Source organism: Ahaetulla prasina, chromosome 1 (genome assembly GCF_028640845.1).
Source record: "Ahaetulla prasina isolate Xishuangbanna chromosome 1, ASM2864084v1, whole genome shotgun sequence".
In the NCBI taxonomy this organism is placed as follows: domain Eukaryota; kingdom Metazoa; phylum Chordata; class Lepidosauria; order Squamata; family Colubridae; genus Ahaetulla; species Ahaetulla prasina.
The window spans coordinates 267,767,234-267,786,246 of NC_080539.1; the positions used below are offsets into that span (position 1 = coordinate 267,767,234).

The 19,013-nt window shown below is 35.7% G+C and overlaps 1 protein-coding gene across 4 annotated transcripts in view; it reads left to right on the forward strand.

Annotated features, from left to right (window-relative positions):
* HPS5 (HPS5 biogenesis of lysosomal organelles complex 2 subunit 2) overlaps window positions 1–19,013 on the forward strand; it is a 46,786-nt gene that overhangs the window by 11,531 nt on the left and 16,242 nt on the right. For all 4 annotated transcript variants that reach the window (XM_058158467.1, XM_058158483.1, XM_058158492.1 and 1 more), the window contains exons 8-15: window positions 1,734–1,805; window positions 2,790–2,878; window positions 4,039–4,217; window positions 5,767–5,925; window positions 7,966–8,125; window positions 10,013–10,136; window positions 18,069–18,209; window positions 18,682–18,753. In XM_058158467.1, the coding sequence (XP_058014450.1) occupies window positions 1,734–1,805; window positions 2,790–2,878; window positions 4,039–4,217; window positions 5,767–5,925; window positions 7,966–8,125; window positions 10,013–10,136; window positions 18,069–18,209; window positions 18,682–18,753 (996 nt within the window). The remainder of the gene's footprint in view (window positions 1–1,733; window positions 1,806–2,789; window positions 2,879–4,038; window positions 4,218–5,766; window positions 5,926–7,965; window positions 8,126–10,012; window positions 10,137–18,068; window positions 18,210–18,681; window positions 18,754–19,013) is intronic.

The window sequence follows — 19,013 nt, forward strand, 5'->3', positions numbered from 1 at the left end:
TTGTAAGTGGATCACAAGCTTCCTAACAAACAGGAAGCAGCAGGTGAAGCTAAGCAAGATCACATCAAATACCTGTACAATTAGCACAGGGGCCCCCCAAGGCTGTGTGCTCTCCCCACTTCTCTTCTCTCTGTATACCAATGACTGCATCTCCAATGATCCATCTGTTAAGCTACTGAAGTTCGCAGATGACACAACAGTGATTGGTCTCATTCGAGACAATGACGAATCCGCATATAGACGAGAAGTCGAACGACTAGCCTTGTGGTGCAACCAAAACAATCTGGAACTGAACACACTCAAAACCGTAGAAATGGTGGTAGACTTTAGGAAAAACCCTTCCATACTTCCACCTCTCACAATACTTGACAACACAGTATCAACAGTAGAAACCTTCAAATTTCTGGGTTCTATCATATCGCAAGATCTCAAATGGACAGCTAACATCAAAAACATCATTAAAAAGGACAACAAAGAATGTTCTTTCTGCGCCAACTCAGTAAGCTCAAACTGCCCAAGGAGCTGCTGATCCAATTCTACAGAGGAATTATTGAGTCTGTCATTTGCACCTCTATAACTGTCTGGTTCGGTTCTGCAACCCAACAAGAAAAACACAGACTTCAGAGGATAATTAGAACTGCAGAAAAAATAATTGCTACCAACCTGCCTTCCATTGAGGACCTGTATACTGCATGAATCAAGAAGAGGGCCGTGAAAATATTTGCAGATCCCTCGCATCCTGGACATAAACTGTTTCAACTCCTACCCTCAAAACGACGCTATAGAGCACTGCACACCAGAACAACTAGACACAAGAACAGTTTTTTCCTGAAGGCCATCACTCTGCTAAACAAATAATTCCCTCAACACTGTCAGACTATTTACTGAATCTGCACTACTATTAATCGTTTCATAGTTCCCATCACCAATCTCTTTCCACTTATGACTGTATGACTATAACTTGTTGCTGGCAATCCTTATGATTTATATTGATATATTGACCATCAATTGTGTTGTAAATGTTGTACCTTGATGAACGTATCTTTTCTTTTATGTACACTGAGAGCATATGCACCAAGACAAATTCCTTGTGTGTCCAATCACACTTGGCCAATAAAAAATTCTATTCTATTCTATTCTATAATGCATTTCATTAAAAGGCAGAAGCTTTTGGTAAGTAAGCTTCACCTCACATCAACTATCTGGTGGTGAAGCTCACAGAAGATTACAACTTTTAATAAAATGTATTTGAAAAAGTACTGTCCTGCTCCTCTTCCTTCCTTGTGGTATCTGTTCACAGAACCATTTAAGAAAAGTGACATGGACAGGCAGGCAAAGATACACAGTCTGAGCTAGTTTTAGTGATATATCTTTTTATACAGTGATTATATAGAAAATCCTGACAATATCCAATTGTAGAAACATTGCAAGAAATAGATTATGGGTAACATTTGTACATAATATTCTTTCTATTGTTCTAGAAAAATGCTTTAAAATAGGAAAAATATGTTTAGGTGTTTGGGAACATTCTAAAAAATAAGGTAAAGTTTGAAGTAAAGAAAGTAAATGAGTAGATTCAAGAAAAGAATTTAAAATAGAGTTATTCAAAACTATAAGGAGTACCAAATCTTCAGCTCATTGTGATTTAACAGATTAATTCTGAAGCATGAAATAAAACTGATGCAATTAGTAGAACTAAACCCTAACATACATAAATGTGCTTTTTTTAAAAGGGAGGATCCAGAGTATAACGCTTCTGCACGCTCTCCTCAGTCCTTGGCATTCCCCAAGCTGCTTTATTTAAGGTAAATGTAAAGCAACATTTTTATTTTTAAAAATTCAGATTTCTTAAATTTTTATTTGATTTATCTCTTTTGCTTATGTAAGAATTGTATTTATATGTCATTCATCTCCAAATATATTTTGTATTATCCCCAAAACAACACTGTGATGTTAAGAGATAGTGACACTTCACATATTGGTTTAATCCATGGTTTTCCTCCAGTGTTTATTGAATAAAGGGAAATTGGCTGGGTTTGCAAACATGCAAGCTATTAAATCATGGTTTATTTATTGGATTTTGTAATACTGTCTTTACAAAATACAATAAATAAATCCTTTCACGCAGCCAAAAGTCAAATAAAATCACCTTGTGGACTTGCAAGATGTATGAACAGAGTTAGTAATTGTTTAAAAGTCATACTGTTTTTTTATCAGAATCAGATTTACTGGATTAATGTACTGTTTAAGTGCCACATAGTAAAGATTTAGAACTACTTTGTCATAGGAGCAATTTCTGTAAATTTTTATGACTCACAGAAACTTCTCCTTTAATTGCAGTAAAAACATTTCTTGCCCTAACAAGTATGAGTGCAGTGTGTTGTTTCTGTGCTGCAGTCTTAAACAAGTGGCGTCTCACATTACATTTTTATCATCTATGCTTTTTTATGTGGAAACAATTATTTTTAAATTGATTTTATTTAATTTTCTAATTTATAGAGCCTCATGAGAAAGTGACTCTGGGCTGCCTGTAACAATTATTTGAGTTCAGTGGGGGATTTGCAGATTAGAGGGCAGGTGAGAACAAATCTTGGATAAGCCAGCCTTGTGGTTTGAGAGGAAAGAGTCTCTTTCCCTCCACCTGTTTCTAAGGAAGTGAATGTATCTCATCATGCAGTGGGGCGTTCCTCTTTTGAATAGTCAAAAATTAAGAATAATATTGGTGAAAAACAAACACAAAACATTTTGGTCACATACATTTTCTTTACAAGCATTCTGTTTCCTTACAGTGAGCACTGTATAATGACATGGACAGAAAGAGGCATTTATATTTTCATTCCTCAGAATGTCCAAGTTCTCCTCTGGAGTGAAGTGAAAGGTAAATATAGATAAAATTGCTTTTGAAACAATGCCAATGAAGTTTTAATGTGGCCAAATATCCTCCTACAAAGGTTTTAAGCATTTATTGTATGACAAATCACAATTTAATACAACTGATTGCTGTTATGACAGGGAAAAGCAACTCTGTGACCTTTGCAGCCTCTCTCTCAGTCATTCCTTTGTCGTTAGTCAGTCAGTATGTATTGTTCTGTGCCTGAGCCATTTGTTTCTCCCTCCTCCAGATTACCTAAACACACTATCTTCCTGAACTACTTTTCTCTTGTGCATAGGAATCTACTAACCACAAAACACCTTAATTGATTAGAACTTTGGCTCCCAGCTGTTTTCTGAAATTGATGAGACCCTGATCAGTTTCACATCTTTTTCTTTGCCTCCTAAACAGCTACATTGAGCTATTAGGCAAACAGGCTTGCAATACATTCCTTTCTATTTGTGATTTGTGCCTGCTTACTCTTTTTAATCCCTTCCTTTCCAATGAACGTAAATACAAACATCAATTCTTTTCTTGCTAATTATACGGTGGGGTTTTGTCCTTTTACCTGGTTCCCTCATGAGTCAAATTCTAGGAACCTTCTCCACTGTTTGGGCCCACCCTGCTGTTTGGGTCAACCAAAGGAAAACTGAAGTAATATCATAAGACGGTCACAGTCACATTATTTTTCACTTAGCGGCTGCTTCACTTAATGATTGAGTTAATGACTTAATGATCACGAAAGGAGGACTACTATACCTATATTATGTCTTGTAAACTTGCATCCTAAGAAATGTATGCAGACATGTATTGAAGGACTCAAGACTTAGTGATTTGCAGTTCTTATTTGAGCCAAGTAATAGTGATTGACTTATTGCTGGTGATCTTCCCTCTCCTTTTGCTTTCTCTTTTATTTATTTCTTTAAATTATAATTAATTATTGAATTACATAAAGGAAGTCCTCCCTTTAAAGAAAGAAAAAAGTCCAAATTCTGTGTTGAATAAATGAGATAGGCTAGATATCCCAATAGAAAATGGTCTGTTTCTTGTAAACAGAACAGTTTTAAGAGAAGAGCAAATTTTTTCTTAATTATGATGTATGTGCAGCATTTGAACCTGGTTTTGAACTAAAGTTTTGACTAAAGTTGTGATATTTTTTTTTCTAGACATCTATGATATTGCAATATATAAAAATGAACTCTTCTGCTTACATACCAATGGAAAAGTCTCTCATCTCTCCCTTCTGACAATTGAAAAATGTGTGGAACGATTGCTTAGAAGAAGTTTTTGGACTCTTGCAGCCAAAATGTGCTGTCTTTTCCAGAATTCTATTGTTTTGTGTCGGGTAATAAATGTTTTTATTTAATGTTGTTTTTATTCACTGTTTAATATATTCATTTTATTTAAAACAATTCTGATACCTTTTTTTTAACCATACAAATTTATTGCTGTTTTTAAAGTTAACTCATCTTAAGGTTGACAGCTGGCATGGTGGCTCAGCGATTAAAGTCACTGAACTTGTCAGCTGGAAAGCTGCCAGCCCAGGTTTGAGACCCGAGTGTCAAGTGATGGGGTGAACTCCCATTACTCGCTTCAGGTCCTGCCCACTAGCAGTTCGAAAGCATGCAGATGCAAGTAGATAAATAGGTACCAGTTTGGTGAGAAGGTAACAGCATTCCATGTGCCTTGGCATATAGTCATGCTGACTATATGACCAGCAATGAAATGTTTTTGGACAACGCTGGCTCTCCCTACTAAAAAATGCAGGTGAACACCACCCTCTAGTGTTGGACACAACTGGACAGAGGAAACCTTTACCTTTTACCTTTAAGGTTTACAGACTTGTTTTCCCTGTGTCTCTTTCAGACTCTGTAGGGCAGGAGTGTCAAACTGGTGGCCTATGGGCTGGTTGCATCATGCACAGGCCACACCCACTCCAGCTCCGCAAAGGCAAAAAACGTTGCAATACGTCATGTGACGTGATCAAATTTTACATCATGTGACGTGATCAAATTTGACACCTGTGCTCTAGGGATTTCAAGATCATTTTGAACTATATGGGATGGGTATTTCCCAAGCATATAGTGGGTTATTTTTTAATAATTAGAATTTTTATCTTTATAAATTAAGATGATTTAAGATAGTTTGTGTTTCTTCAATTCGTTATTCAATCTTTCTAATATCAATTTTTAAGTAATGAAATTTTATTGTTTCTTTAATATCTTCAGTATCAGATACATATCATTTTAATTCCTTTGTTTCCTGTATGTTAACTACCAGTATAATTTTACTAGGGGCCTCTGGTGGCTCAGCAGACTAAGTCTGTCTGTTATTAACACAGCTGCTTGCAATTACTGCAAGTTCAAGTCCCACCAGGCCCAAGGTTGACTCAGCCTTCCATCCTTTATAAGGTAGGTAAAATGAGGACCCAGATTGTTGGGGGCAATAAAGTTGACTTTGTATATAATATACAAATGGATGAAGACTACTGCTTAACACAGTGTAAGCCGCCCTGAGTCTTCGGAGAAGGGCGGGATATAAATTCAAATAAAAAAACCCCAAAAACCTAAAAATATAATTTGTGCTGGACAAGAACTCATAATATCCTGGCTTGTCTCTCTTCCAGGAATTGCAAATCCTAGTGCTGCCTTAAGCAATAGACCAAACTGGCTCTTGGAATTAAATTGGAATTATTAAACTATAATAATATATTAAATAATTAAGTCATAACTAATAATTTATTAATAATGACTATATAAAAATAATCTGTAATTTGGAATAATTTATAAATAATGGATGTGTAATATATTTCCCCAAATAAATGTAAAACTCTGCTATAATTTTATAAAGCCTTGGTGTTTTTCCCCTCAGACATTTATTTTGTGTATTGTTAGGCAAGAAAGCTTCTTCCTGTAGATAAGCTGGAACATCTAAAGTCACAGCTGAATCTGTCAACAGAAACTGATCTCATTACTCAACTTGAAGAACTGATCTCAAAACTTGAGCCTTTAGATTCTGCATGCAGCAGCAGAAGAAGCAGTATTTCTTCACATGTAAATATGTTCCAGTACATTTTTTTATTATATGTGTTACATTGGATATGTTGGGAAGTTGTCAAATATACCGTATATACTCGAATATAAGCCGATCCGAGTATAAGCCGAGGTCCCCAATTTTACCCCAAAAAACTGGGGTAAACTGGGGACTCGAGTATAAGCCGAGGGTGGGAAATGAGGCAGCTACCGAGAAGGCTGGCGGCCCCCCCGCCCCGCCCTCTCACTGCACCGGCAGGGCTTCCCCGCGCTAATGCAAAAGCCCGCCAAGTTTGCGCCATCCGGTATAATGTGAAAAAAAGAAGAAAAAAAAAAACTCGAGTATAAGCCGTATATACTCGAGTATAAGCCGAGGGGACGTTTTTCAGCACAAAAAACGTGCTGAAAAACTCGGCTTATACTCGAGTATATACGGTAGTATGTATTACAATTTTTAAAAATTGAAACTAACATTTGGCTTGTATGTTTTATCCTAAGATAAACTTGATTTGATAGAAAATTAGAGCATAATATGTTTCTGACAGAGGTGGGATTCACTTACCTTCCCTACCGGTTCACAAATGAGTGTGCGTGCTCTCTGCACATGGTCACAGCCTTCTTTGCATGCGCAGTAGTGGCATATTACATCTGGGCAGGTGGGCGGAGCCTCCTGCAGACACCGCTACCAGTTCACGCGATCCAGAGAGAACCGGCTGAATCCCACCCCTGGTTTCTGAGAAATTTAATATGTATTTTTCCGTTAATAAAAAATTATCCGGGAAATGAACAGTTTTCCTTTTGCAAATAACCTTTGCCATAATAGCACTAACAATGTAGTTGCTATATTTACATCATATATATAATATATATGTGCTGTCCCGGTGTTTGGAAGCCGTACGGGTCTGGATGGGGAGAAACAGGCTCAAGCTCAATCCCTCCAAGACTGAGTGGCTGTGGATGCCGGCATCCCGGTACAGTCAGCTGAGTCCTCGGCTGACTGTTGGGGGCGAGTCACTGGCCCCGATGGAGAGGGTGCGCAATCTGGGCGTTCTCCTGGATGAACGGCTGTCTTTTGAAGACCATTTGACGGCCGTCTCCAGGAGAGCTTTCCACCAGGTTCGCCTGGTGCGCCAGTTGCGCCCCTTTCTAGACCGGGATGCCTTATGCATGGTCACTCACGCCCTCGTGACGTCTCGCCTGGATTACTGCAATGCTCTACATGGGGCTCCCTTGAGGGGCATCCGGAGGCTTCAGTTGGTCCAGAACGCGGCTGCGCTGGTGATAGAGGAGCCCTCGGGCTCCCGTGTTACACCTATCCTGCGCAGACTGCACTGGCTACCTGTGGCCTTCCGGTGCGCTCAAGGTGTTGGTGACAATCTTTAAAGCGCCCATGGCATAGGGCCGGGCTATTTACGGACCGCCTACTGCTACCAAATACCTCTCACCGACCGTGCGCTCTCACAGAGGGACTCCTCAGGGTGCCGTCAGCTAGGCAGTGCCGTCTGGCGACACCCAGGGAAGGGCCTTCTGTGGGGCTCCCACCCTCTGGAACGAACTCCCTCCAGGACTTCGTCAACTTCCGGACCTCCGAACCTTTCGTCGCGAGCTTAAAACGCACTTATTCATCTGCGCGGGACTGGATTAGATTTTAAAATTATTGGTTTTAAGGGGTTTTTTATTATTTATATTGTTTTTTAAATTCGGCAATAGAATAAGTTTTTTAATTGTTGTTTTTTAATCTGTATTTATATGTATTTTAACTGCCTGTGAACCGCCCTGAGTCCTTAGGGAGATAGGGCGGTATATAAATTTGAAAAATAAAATAAATAAAAATAAAAATATATGTGTTTGGGATAGTAATGTATTCTTGGGCTGTAGAAATCAATACTAGCCCCATCTATACATTTCATTTACTTGAAAGTTAAAAATGTAATTTTTCTTGTTAAAATCTATAGGCCTTTAACGCAATTTGGCTTTGATTTATCATAAAATAAATATTTTAATGTGCATTTAATTCTGTAAGAGGAAATACATAGTTTATATTGTGGGGTTTTTTTACAGGAGAGTTTCAACATATTAGATTCTGGAATTTATCGTGTTATTAGTAGAAGAAACAGTCAGTCTGATGAAGATTCTTGTTCCTTACATAGCCAAACCTTATCAGAAGATGAAAGGCTAAAAGAATTTCACATACAGCAGGAAGAAGAACAGCTTGAACAAGGTAATTTAAATGTTTGTTGGGTACTTTTATAAACATGCAGTTGGACATGCTTTGAATATTTGGAGAACAAGGTTGCTCTAATTACAATAATTTGCCATTATTTGGACTTTATATAAATGACATTGAATTGACATCAAGATAGGATTGCATTGATTTTTGAATACTAATTTCATATTAAAACTAAATAATAAAAATGACAGCATTCTATTCTATTTTGATAAGTGTTCACCCATATATTTTGTCCCCTTTTCTTACTTAGCTGTAAGTAATTCTGAATTTTAATGAGCTGTCAGAAGTTAACTGATTAGCTAATTAAGTGATCAGCTTTGCTCCATTGTTCCAAAGCAGAATATGCTTTCTTTCATTTTGATTTAGTGTGCTACATGAGTCTAGACATTATGGTTTGTAAATCACAGTATATGTGACTCTGGCCATTTTGGCGTATTAAAACATCATGGCTTAAAAATTAGACATGATAATTTTTATATACTTGATACATTTTAATATATCAGAGTATCCACATTTGGGACAGTTTCCCTTTCTTATTAATACTCTATTGCTTTCATAAACAGGTCTATTATTATCGTGTAATAGAGTACAGCATTATTGCGTCTTAAAAAAGCCTTTGTTTTTATATTTATTGTGCTGCTTCTTGCTGGAAAATCCTTGTGAGGTCCAGCAGCCAGAATGTGTAGGCTATTTAGCCATAACAAATTAACGTTGTCCAGGGCTGTACCTGGAGGAGGCTAATCTACATTGCACACCAGTAGATCAATACCAAATCCATAGATTGACGAAGAACTCATTGATTCCGAAGAACTCTGGAATGTAATGTTCTTCTCTGGACCATGCTGAACAAGATTAATACACTGTAGAATTGTATACATTGTTGGCAGAGAAATGTGTTACTCTATCATGGCCAAAAAGGAGTCTAGTATCATCTTGTTAGTTTAACAAACTTTATTAAAAGGCATAAGCTTTCATGAGCTTCACCTCACTTAAGCAACCACATATGATATTTGAATGGCAGTTCACAACAGCTGTTTTTTAATAAAAATTGATTGGTCAGCTATCTTCTGTAGTGTTGTATATGTTTGAATTATTTGTTATATCATAATCCTAAATTGCTGAATAGAGTAAGATCACATTTAATTTGTGTTTTGTGAGCACTTTGTGGCTGCTTATATAATAAGTGGCTGCTTATATAATAAGTCAAGAGTCTGTACGAATTCTGTAGCTTTCCCATCCAAGTAATAATTAGATTTGACTCTGACTAATTTTCAAACCAAGATAAGGACAGCTATGTGCTATCATCTTGTAAGCTATAATATATTATAATTAATGTGAAAATTCATTGATAACTAGGATTTGCATGTTTCTATATAAAATTATACATACAAATTCATGTAGACCTGCTCTCTTATAAAAGGGCAATGGAAAATTGTTTCTATTTTTGTTTCAGTTGAATCTCTTCCTTTTAGAATATAAAAAGTCTTTTAATAATTGGTGTGTAGATGGCATAAATTATAATATGAAGAAGAAACTACATTCCTGACATTTTTCATTGTGAGACATATAAAAATGAAAGAATTCTAGCAGAAAATCCTGTTGATTTTTTCCCATTATGGTTTGTCATATTCTAATCATACCATTCTGCGGGGAAAAAGTTTCTCAGAACTCTATTCTTCGGAGATTCAAAATGAATGACCTGTTTCCATAGTAATTTTAAAAGGTGGCAGTTGTGGCTATTTTGAAAATCTGTTTCAATCTGAAAAAACTAATGGGGAATGTCATGTGACCATTCCTAAACATTATAGTCAAATCACTTGACAAAATTCCTAAATGTTGTTTTATGTTATGACTTTACATTTTAATTTTATTCATTAGACAGCATATCTCATGCTTCTCTGGTGGTGGACAATGTTCGGAATGAGACTTTTCTTCCATTCAGTATTCCATTGTCATTCCGTTCCCCATCTCCTCTCGTCTCCCTTCAAGCTGTTAAGGACAGGTAAAAATTGTGTGTGAATTTTTTTATCCATTACATCACATTTTTTTGTTTAGTTTAATTTAAACATATCATATTAATCCATATCTTCTTTTTTCCAACTTAGCTTTCAACTTGCCCAAAGCTAGCTACTGTGTTTCCCCGAAAATAAGACTGGGTCTTATATTAATTTTTGCTTCAAAAGACACATTAGGGCTTATTTTTGGGGAAATATGGTACTAAATGTGTTCGTCTGGCTGACAATCTTAAATGAGGCTTATTTTTTGGGTAGGGCTTATATTACAAGCATCCTGAAAAATCATGCTAGGGCTTATTTTCCAGTTGACTCTTATTTTCAGGGAAACAGGGTAATAGAGACTTAAGATTTCTTTTAAAGATGTCACAATGGTGGAATGAGCAATGGATTTCTCCAAGGTGTATTTTGCTTATGAGTTTTGAGATATCACTAAATAGTTAAAAGATCTTGAGCCTTTAGGAAATATAGGGATTAGAATCAACATCCTTCATGAGAAGCTGCCTGTACTTTGTACCATTTTTCCTTTCTTCTGGCTTGGTTGTGACAAATTTCAGTGGGTCAACCCTGTCTTGAAACTATATAGTTTAGCTAGTTTTCTTTGAGACAACTTGTTTAGCTGGCGATAAGGGGAGTTCCCCACTTACATCTTGTGCTTGCTAAATATAGACTTTCTACCATCACTAATATTGTGATTAAAGACTTCAAAAGAAAGGACTGTCCTAACCACAAGCACCTCAGGATTTTTAGAACAAGCTGCCAGTGGTCTGTGGGCAGCACTAATTCTGTTAGTGATGTGATTAAGACACTCCTTCACCAGATTGTGAAAAAGTTGCACAAATTAGAGAAGTCTATGTGAACTATCTGGTGTGAGTGAAGCAACTTCCTCCGTCACCAGCAAAGTAAATTGCCTTGAAGTACATGATCTTCTGCCACAAGGAGGCTGCATGGAACGTTGTGACTAGACTGACTCAGGAAGATCTGCCACTCCTGATGGAGTAGTAGGAAGAGCACATCCTTTGAAAAAGGTACTTTATGCCTTCCAAAAGCCCATCTGCCATTTTATGAATTTTGTAAAGTAACAATAAATAGGACCAAAAACATTAACTGTGCAAACCTTGACGTGAGATTTGGCCTATGACAACTACAGATATGTGAACCTGCAGATAACAAGGCTGCACGTAATATGTGTGCCCCTTTTCTCTGTTCTTTTTCTGGTATAATATTTTTGGCATGGGAAGTAGTCTGTCACTGTCCCTACCTAGATGGCTAATTTTATGAAATTTTTTTTTAACAAGAACATTTTCTTGAATATAGAAGTTATTTTAGAGGTAAGAACCTTTATTTATGGAATAATACTTTTCTTTTTTACTGATACGTCTCTTAACATACACTTTTTTCTCTACTTTTTATTCTGTACTGCTCATCTTTCCTTTTTTACAGTGATTTTACTAAATGTTACAATTAAAAAGATAAAAAACTAATACAAACTAAAAGAATAAAAGAATAAAAAGAAAAACCGGAAAGTGCAGAAAACAAAAAAAGAAAAGAAAAAGAAAAATATAGTAAAGGAAAAGAAAAATGTATAAAGAAATGGCTTCCCCCTTCATCACAATTATAAACAATTTTATAGTAAGTTATCACTTTCTGTTAAAATACAACAAATGATCTTTTCTTCCCATATCTCAACCTTATCTATAAACAATTTCTTAAAGCCTCATTGCTCAACCCTGATCAGCAAAAGTCCATTCAGGGTTACCAGAGATAACAATTTGCCTGTTTTATTTGGTTATACTTTACAATCAACTCTATAATATTATATTATACTATACAATCAACTCTCCTCCCAAAACATCCATCCACCCATCCAACCACCTATACAACCACCTGTTGTACACAACCCTCAACCAACTAACATCCAAAACTAGGTGTGCACGCCCCTTACCTCTTCAACACCAATCACTACAGATCTCAAATGCAAATTGATAAATGCAAGAAGCATTGTTAACAAATTACCTGAATTTATCCTCTTGTTAAACAGTGGTACATTTGATATCATATTTGTTTGTGAAACATGGCTGAACTCATCCCTTCCTGACTCCATTATCTCAAACAAAGAATATCAAGTTTATCGATCAAATCGTGAAAACCGAAGAGGTGGTGGAGTGGCTATCTTACAAAAAGTCACTGAATCTAAAAAACATTCAAGTTGTACATAAACTTTCTCTTCCTGAAACTATTGTATGCGACCTATCCCTTAACACCACTCTTCGATTCTTACTATGCTACAGAGCCCCTGACTACGACATTAGTCATGCAAATATGTTAACCTCACTGCTAACATGGGCTACCTCTTGCCCATATCCTCTCATCTTCCTGGGTGACCTAAATCTACCTCTTATTAACTGGATAATTAATGAATGTACAACTGATCCAATCCATATTACACTATACAACGCTGTTACAAACCTAGGTCTTGAACAACTTGTAACTAACAATACAAGACTCAACAATTGCCTTGACCTCATCTTCTGCAACAACACAAACTCAACTTATGGACTACAAATTAAAGAACCCTTTTCCAACAGCGACCACTGCATGATTGACTTTCGTCTCAATATACGCCCTTACATAAATCGTCATAACAATAGTATTCCTAACTACAACTTCAAAAAAGCCAACTATGACCTTATAAAAAAAGATCTCTCATTTCTGGACTGGCAAAATCTGTTCGCAACCTGTATAACTGCTGAAGACCACTATAGAGTTTTCCTACTTGAAATCAATAGACTCATTAAAATATACGTACCACAAACGACCACCAAGATCAGGAAAAGCAAACTACCCATATCAATAAAAAAGCTTCAATCAAAAAAAAAATCCCTCTGGAGAAGAAACAAAAAAGGCTATGTAGCAAATTTCAAAAACTGCTACAGAAATATATGCAACCAAATAAAAATTGAATGCACAAATTACCACACCAAGCAAGAAGAGGACTTTCTGCGCACAAATTCCAATCATGCCTTTTATAATTTTGTTAACAATAAACTTAAAGACTCAAGATCCATCCCACCACTAAAAGATTCTAACAGCAAAGAATGCAATGACGAAACACTTAAAGCAAACCTCTTCAACATATTCTTTGGCTCAGTTTTTGTTAACAGCGATGACACATATCCGACATTCCCAAATCATACCAGCAATGAGTATGACGACTTAACACATATAGATTTCACAGAAGATAATGTTGGAAAAGCTCTTCATAACTTGAAACCATCGCTATCTATTGGACCTGATGGACTATGTACATACTTCTTAAAAAAACTTTCCACTAATATAGCAGAACCCCTAACCATAATCTTTGATAAAGCTTTCACGACCAGTTCCCTTCCCAAACTTTGGTCACTAGCCACAGTCATCCCAATCTTCAAAAAAGGAGATCCCAGCTTAGTTGAAAATTACAGACCCAATATATCTGTGCTGTGTCACCTGCAAAGTCATGGAATCAATCATCAACCAATCCATTACCTTACACTTAAAACAAACAACCTACTCTCTAATAAACAATTTGGTTTCAGGAAAAAATTATCATGTAACTTACAACTTCTTCACTGCAAAAACATATGGACTACAAATCTTGATCAAGGCAAAACAATAGATGCAATCTACATAGACTTCTGCAAAGCTTTTGACTCAGTAGTACATGATAAACTTCTCCTAAAACTAAAATCCTATGGCATTTCAGGACCCCTTCACAAATGGATATCTGCTTCTCTGTCTAACACACAACAAGCGGTCAAAATTGGCAATGCTCTATCAAATCCTGTTCCTGTCAAGAGTGGTGTTCCTCAAGGCAGCGTCCTTGGACCAACACTCTTCATACTATACATAAATGATCTTTGTGACCATATCTCAAGTAATTGTGTTCTCTTTGCTGATGATGTCAAACTATTTAACACCACAGACAATACATCTACCATTCAAAAAGACCTTGATAATCTAAGCGCTTGGTCTAAAACTTGGCAACTCCAAATTTCAACCAGCAAATGCTCAGTCTTACATATTGGAAAAAAGAACCCAAACACTAAGTATATACTTGATGGACATTACCTTACAGATGACCCCCACCCTGTTAAAGACCTTGGAGTTTTCATATCAAATGATCTAAGTGCCAAAGCCCACTGCAGCTACATAGCAAAAAAGGCTCTAAGAGTTGTAAACCTAATCTTGCGTAGCTTCTTTTCCAAAAACATTACACTGCTAACCAGAGCATATAAAACATTTGCTAGACCAATTTTAGAATACAGCTCGCCTGTCTGGAACCCTCACCACATTTCTGACATCAATACAATTGAACGTGTCCAGAAATATTTTACAAGAAGAGTTCTTCACTCCTCTGAAAACAACAAAATACCTTATCCCACCAGACTTGATATCCTAGGCTTAGAAAACTTAGAACTCCGTCGCCTTCGACAAGACCTAAGTTTAACTCATAGAATCATCTATTGTAATGTCCTTCCTGTTAAAGACTACTTCAGCTTTAATTGCAATAATACAAGAGCAACCAATAGATTTAAACTTAATGTTAACCGCTTTAATCTAGATTGCAGAAAATATGACTTCTGTAACAGAATCATCAGTGCTTGGAACACTTTACCTGACTCTGTGGTCTCTTCCCATAATCCCAAAAGCTTTAACCAAAAACTTTCTACTATTGACCTCAGCCCATTCCTAAGAGGACCATAAGGGGCGTGCATAAGAGCACAAATGTGCCTACCATTCCTGTCCTATTGTTTTTCTTTTTTCTTCTTCTTATATATATATATGCTTATACTTCCTAATATTTCCTCATATATATGTTTATATACTATATAATCCTTTTGTGTGATGCTTATATATATTGTTGTGACAAAATAAATAAAATAAAAACATAAAATAAAATATATTCCTCCTTTTACTTTTAACAGTCTTGATCTTTAATCCCTTCAAATAAGGTTCTAGAACGTGATAGTTCATCTTTTCTTTTTCTTTTTTCTTCTCATAAAATAATTGAAGAAGTCTCTTTTGTAAATCCAGTATAGGAAACTTATCCAGTTCACTCTTTTCATCTGTTATTTGTATATCCTTTTTAATTATTAAGGCATCAACCAGTTTCATTTGTATATCTAGAGTAGCATCTTTTTCCATATCATTCTTGTAGCCTATCTTTTTTAAATCCACCTTCAGATCAATTCCGTCTTTTCCAGTAAAATTTGTTCCTCTTTCGTAACATCTTTTAAACATAATCTGTGTATGATGTCAGGCACTCTTAAAATTAAGTTCTGAGTCGTAGTTATCCTTCTGTAATGTCCAATGTTTAAAGTATTTTGTCCTATTCTGTATTAGTAAGTCAAATTTAAGTGTTCTTTAATTGTAATTTTTAGTTCCTTCTTGGTTCCATCTAATATTCAACTTTCAAGATCCCATTCAATTGTTTTTTTTAAGGACTCAGAAGTTTTCCATGGTAAGGATTCTTACAATTAATTTTGAAATCTTACTTTTCAAAATCAGTGTTTTAATAACCCTTTAATTCTGAAAAAAAGAGAATGTTTTAAAGTTCTTAAATTTGTATTTAAAACTTCTTTCACTAAGGATTGAATGAAACTCATCTGGTGCTGTAAAACGGGCTGATCCAAAGCAATTAACAAGCAATTTCCAAAAGTAATTGGAAAAGGAAGTATGCAAAACCAATGTCCATAAAGGTTGCAACTTTGGTTTGCGCAAAGTTGGCTATTTCCTCATCAACCAAAGCTCTAAATCGGCTGAAGACTGCTGCCTTGCAGTCTTCTTGTGAGGAACAACTCTCTGTAGCACTTTCAATTCTCTTCTTGTCTTATTCTCAAGTAAGAATCAGTTCTTGGCCAATGATCAAAAGAATATACCATAATATAAACATTAATGTTAAAGGTACAGGAAGCAGACCAAAATAAGTAAATGCTTTTTGATTGATACTACATACAAAACACTTGGGAGCATGGAATGTAATCAGAAGAGCAAGTTGTACCAGTTCCAAAGAAAAATATTCCAGGAACAAATTCCATTACAATATACCCAAAACCTGATTATAAAGGCAGAAGAGACAGTCTTAATAGGAGAAGATGGCTATAAAAAACCAAGCTTAAAAAGGTAAAAAGATTCATCTGATCAGACCCTGATCTGCTAGTGACCAAATGATGTCAACGGGAAACTCACAAACAGGTTATCAATATTGTAATACTTTTACTTGGTATGAAGCGTAGTTCTCATGACTATTTAATAGAATTATCTTCCATACATTAAGACTTAAAGCTGGCTGAATTGTGCAGAGTAAATGGTTCCTTTTATCTGTTCTGAACTTCCTATCATTTAGTTTCATGGAGTAATGCCCCACAGACTTTCAAGACATTTCAGTTTAGTGATGGAACGAGGAAATGAGATCTTCCCCATGCACTAAAGCCTCCCAGAAGTTGACTTTGAAGGTCAGAGAAACCGCAATATGTTATGGATGTCAGAACTGCAGCAATGGAGGAACTAGAAGAATATGGTGATACTTCCTAATGGAAGTTCCTCTCTGTTCATGTATGCTATCTTTTGGATCTATTCTATTCAGTTAGACCAAACAGTTGAAACCACATAGGAAATGAATGTGACTTAACAATTAAAATGAAACTAAAGTTTTATTACTCCCCCCCTCTAAATAGTGATATGCTGTTTTGAGGATGGTAACAAATTATTTTAGATTTTGCTGTGTTTTATTATTTTTGCTGTTGTTTGAAAAAAAAATACTTTTTTACCGGTTGTAATAAAAGTGATATCTAATTACTTGCGTGTACCTAAAATTACAGAATTTATTTTTTGATTTGCATACAGTGTATGTTCTTGAGCTCAGAATTAATCATGGTTAATTCTTTTATTTCTGAAAGCTATAATAAATGCATCAACTGCTTTTTCTTTGAAAAGATTATCACCAACAATTATTTAGATCTAACTCTAGTATATGGAAGAAACTGCTGGTGATTTTTTTCCAAAGATGAGCAGCAGGTTTTTTCCCTCTCCTTTCAAGTAATCCTTACTGGATATTTTACACTCAGCAAATCCAGTCAATGAAGTCTTTATGTTTTTCTATATGTCTAGCTGAGCATACAGTTCAGACTTTGAAATAGTCCTGTCGTGTCCAGTATTCATTCTCTCTAACCTCTCCCCTCCAGTCATATAGCTTTAAATCCTAAGAATAGTTCTGAAAACACTGAAATATTAATCATTGCTATTTCATTTATAGATGGCAATACTGCTAGTAGTATTGCTTTTTAAATTAATACAGTGGACATCTATACATACTGGCAACTTTTGTGTATTTTAGAAAATATACATGTTTAACAAATCTATATGAGTGGTAGAGAAGTAGGGCACTTAATTCTGGCAGTTGTTGCCTGCAGTATTCCATTTAATTTTGTTTGGTCCAGCCCCCCCACCCCCAAACAGTAAAATGTGAAATTACAATAAAATTGCAATTAGATTTAATAGACTAGATTTTAAGCAAGTTATTCAGAAATGAAATAATGAAAAGACTTAGTGGCTTTTATATCGTAAATACGTTGGCTAGTATTTTAATTTTTCATAGTGGAGTTTTGACATTTTGTTAAATATTTAGATGAAAGATAGCAGCCGTTTATCAAGGAATGCTAAACATCTTAATTGTAGAACCAGCGCTTTTTTCTATATTTTGCTTTTAATAATTGAAAATTGGATGATTCTTAGTGACTCAGAATCTATGCTAATACTTAATAAACTCTCTTCGTATTTGCTTAATGGCCTGTGAAAACAAATGTGGTGTTGAAGATATCCACTTTCATTTAGCATTTTGTTCTTTCTGAGAATCATACCATTTTTATTTTGATTTTTAGTGTTTCTAGTTTTGTACGGAAAACCACAGAAAAGATTGGTACTCGTCATCTGAATCCTGATAGAATAAGACAAGATGTTAAAGATGAAGAGCCACTCTCAGAAATGCCTACCAGATTAGAAGCTCAGCCTCTGGAAAAAGAGTGAGTCCCATTATATTTCACCCTGTCCTCAAACTTCTTTTTCTTTTGGTATGATAATGAATTAGGCAAACTACTGCTTTATCAGTTAGCTATTGAGAACCTTGCTAGACTTCTCATATTGCAGATGCATGCTTAAAAGTTCTTATTTTTATCCATTTTAAAATGCCATTTAAAATTACTGTGGGAATTGAACTGGGATAAAAAAAATACATTGCAATATAAGTGCAGAGCATCAAGCATACAAAATAGATATTTGATAACAAACATGGTTAAATCTCTACTCAGAACGCTTCTAAGAATGCATGTTTAAATTTGGATTTTAAACTCTGTATTTGTACTGTTGAAATGTGAGAGACTGAATGTAGAAGTAATCACAAGACCAGACTGATCTTCTAAATGCTACAGAACTGTACAGAAATGAAACAAAAGAGAGGATTTTTAACATGCACCTATTATTTATTAAAATGTCAAGAGTTGAGCTACAGAGCCAGTCTCCGGAAGAGGATTACCTTAAAGACCTCAAAGCAGTAACTACAGAAACTCTGTAAGTAAATCAAGGTCTTTTAAAATGAAATGTGTATTGCTATGTATTCCTTTGGGTAATGACAGATTAAATATAATAAACTTATTTGTAGGGTATATTGGGTGGGATCAGACATATGTTCTGCATACAGATGAACTACATCTTTCTGTGGAAGGAATTCCAATCCAGCAGAGATGTTTGCTAGAAGAAAAGGGGGGAAAGATGATTTTAAAAAATTCTCTTCATTCAGAGCGGATTGCAGATAGCTGGCATGTATATAG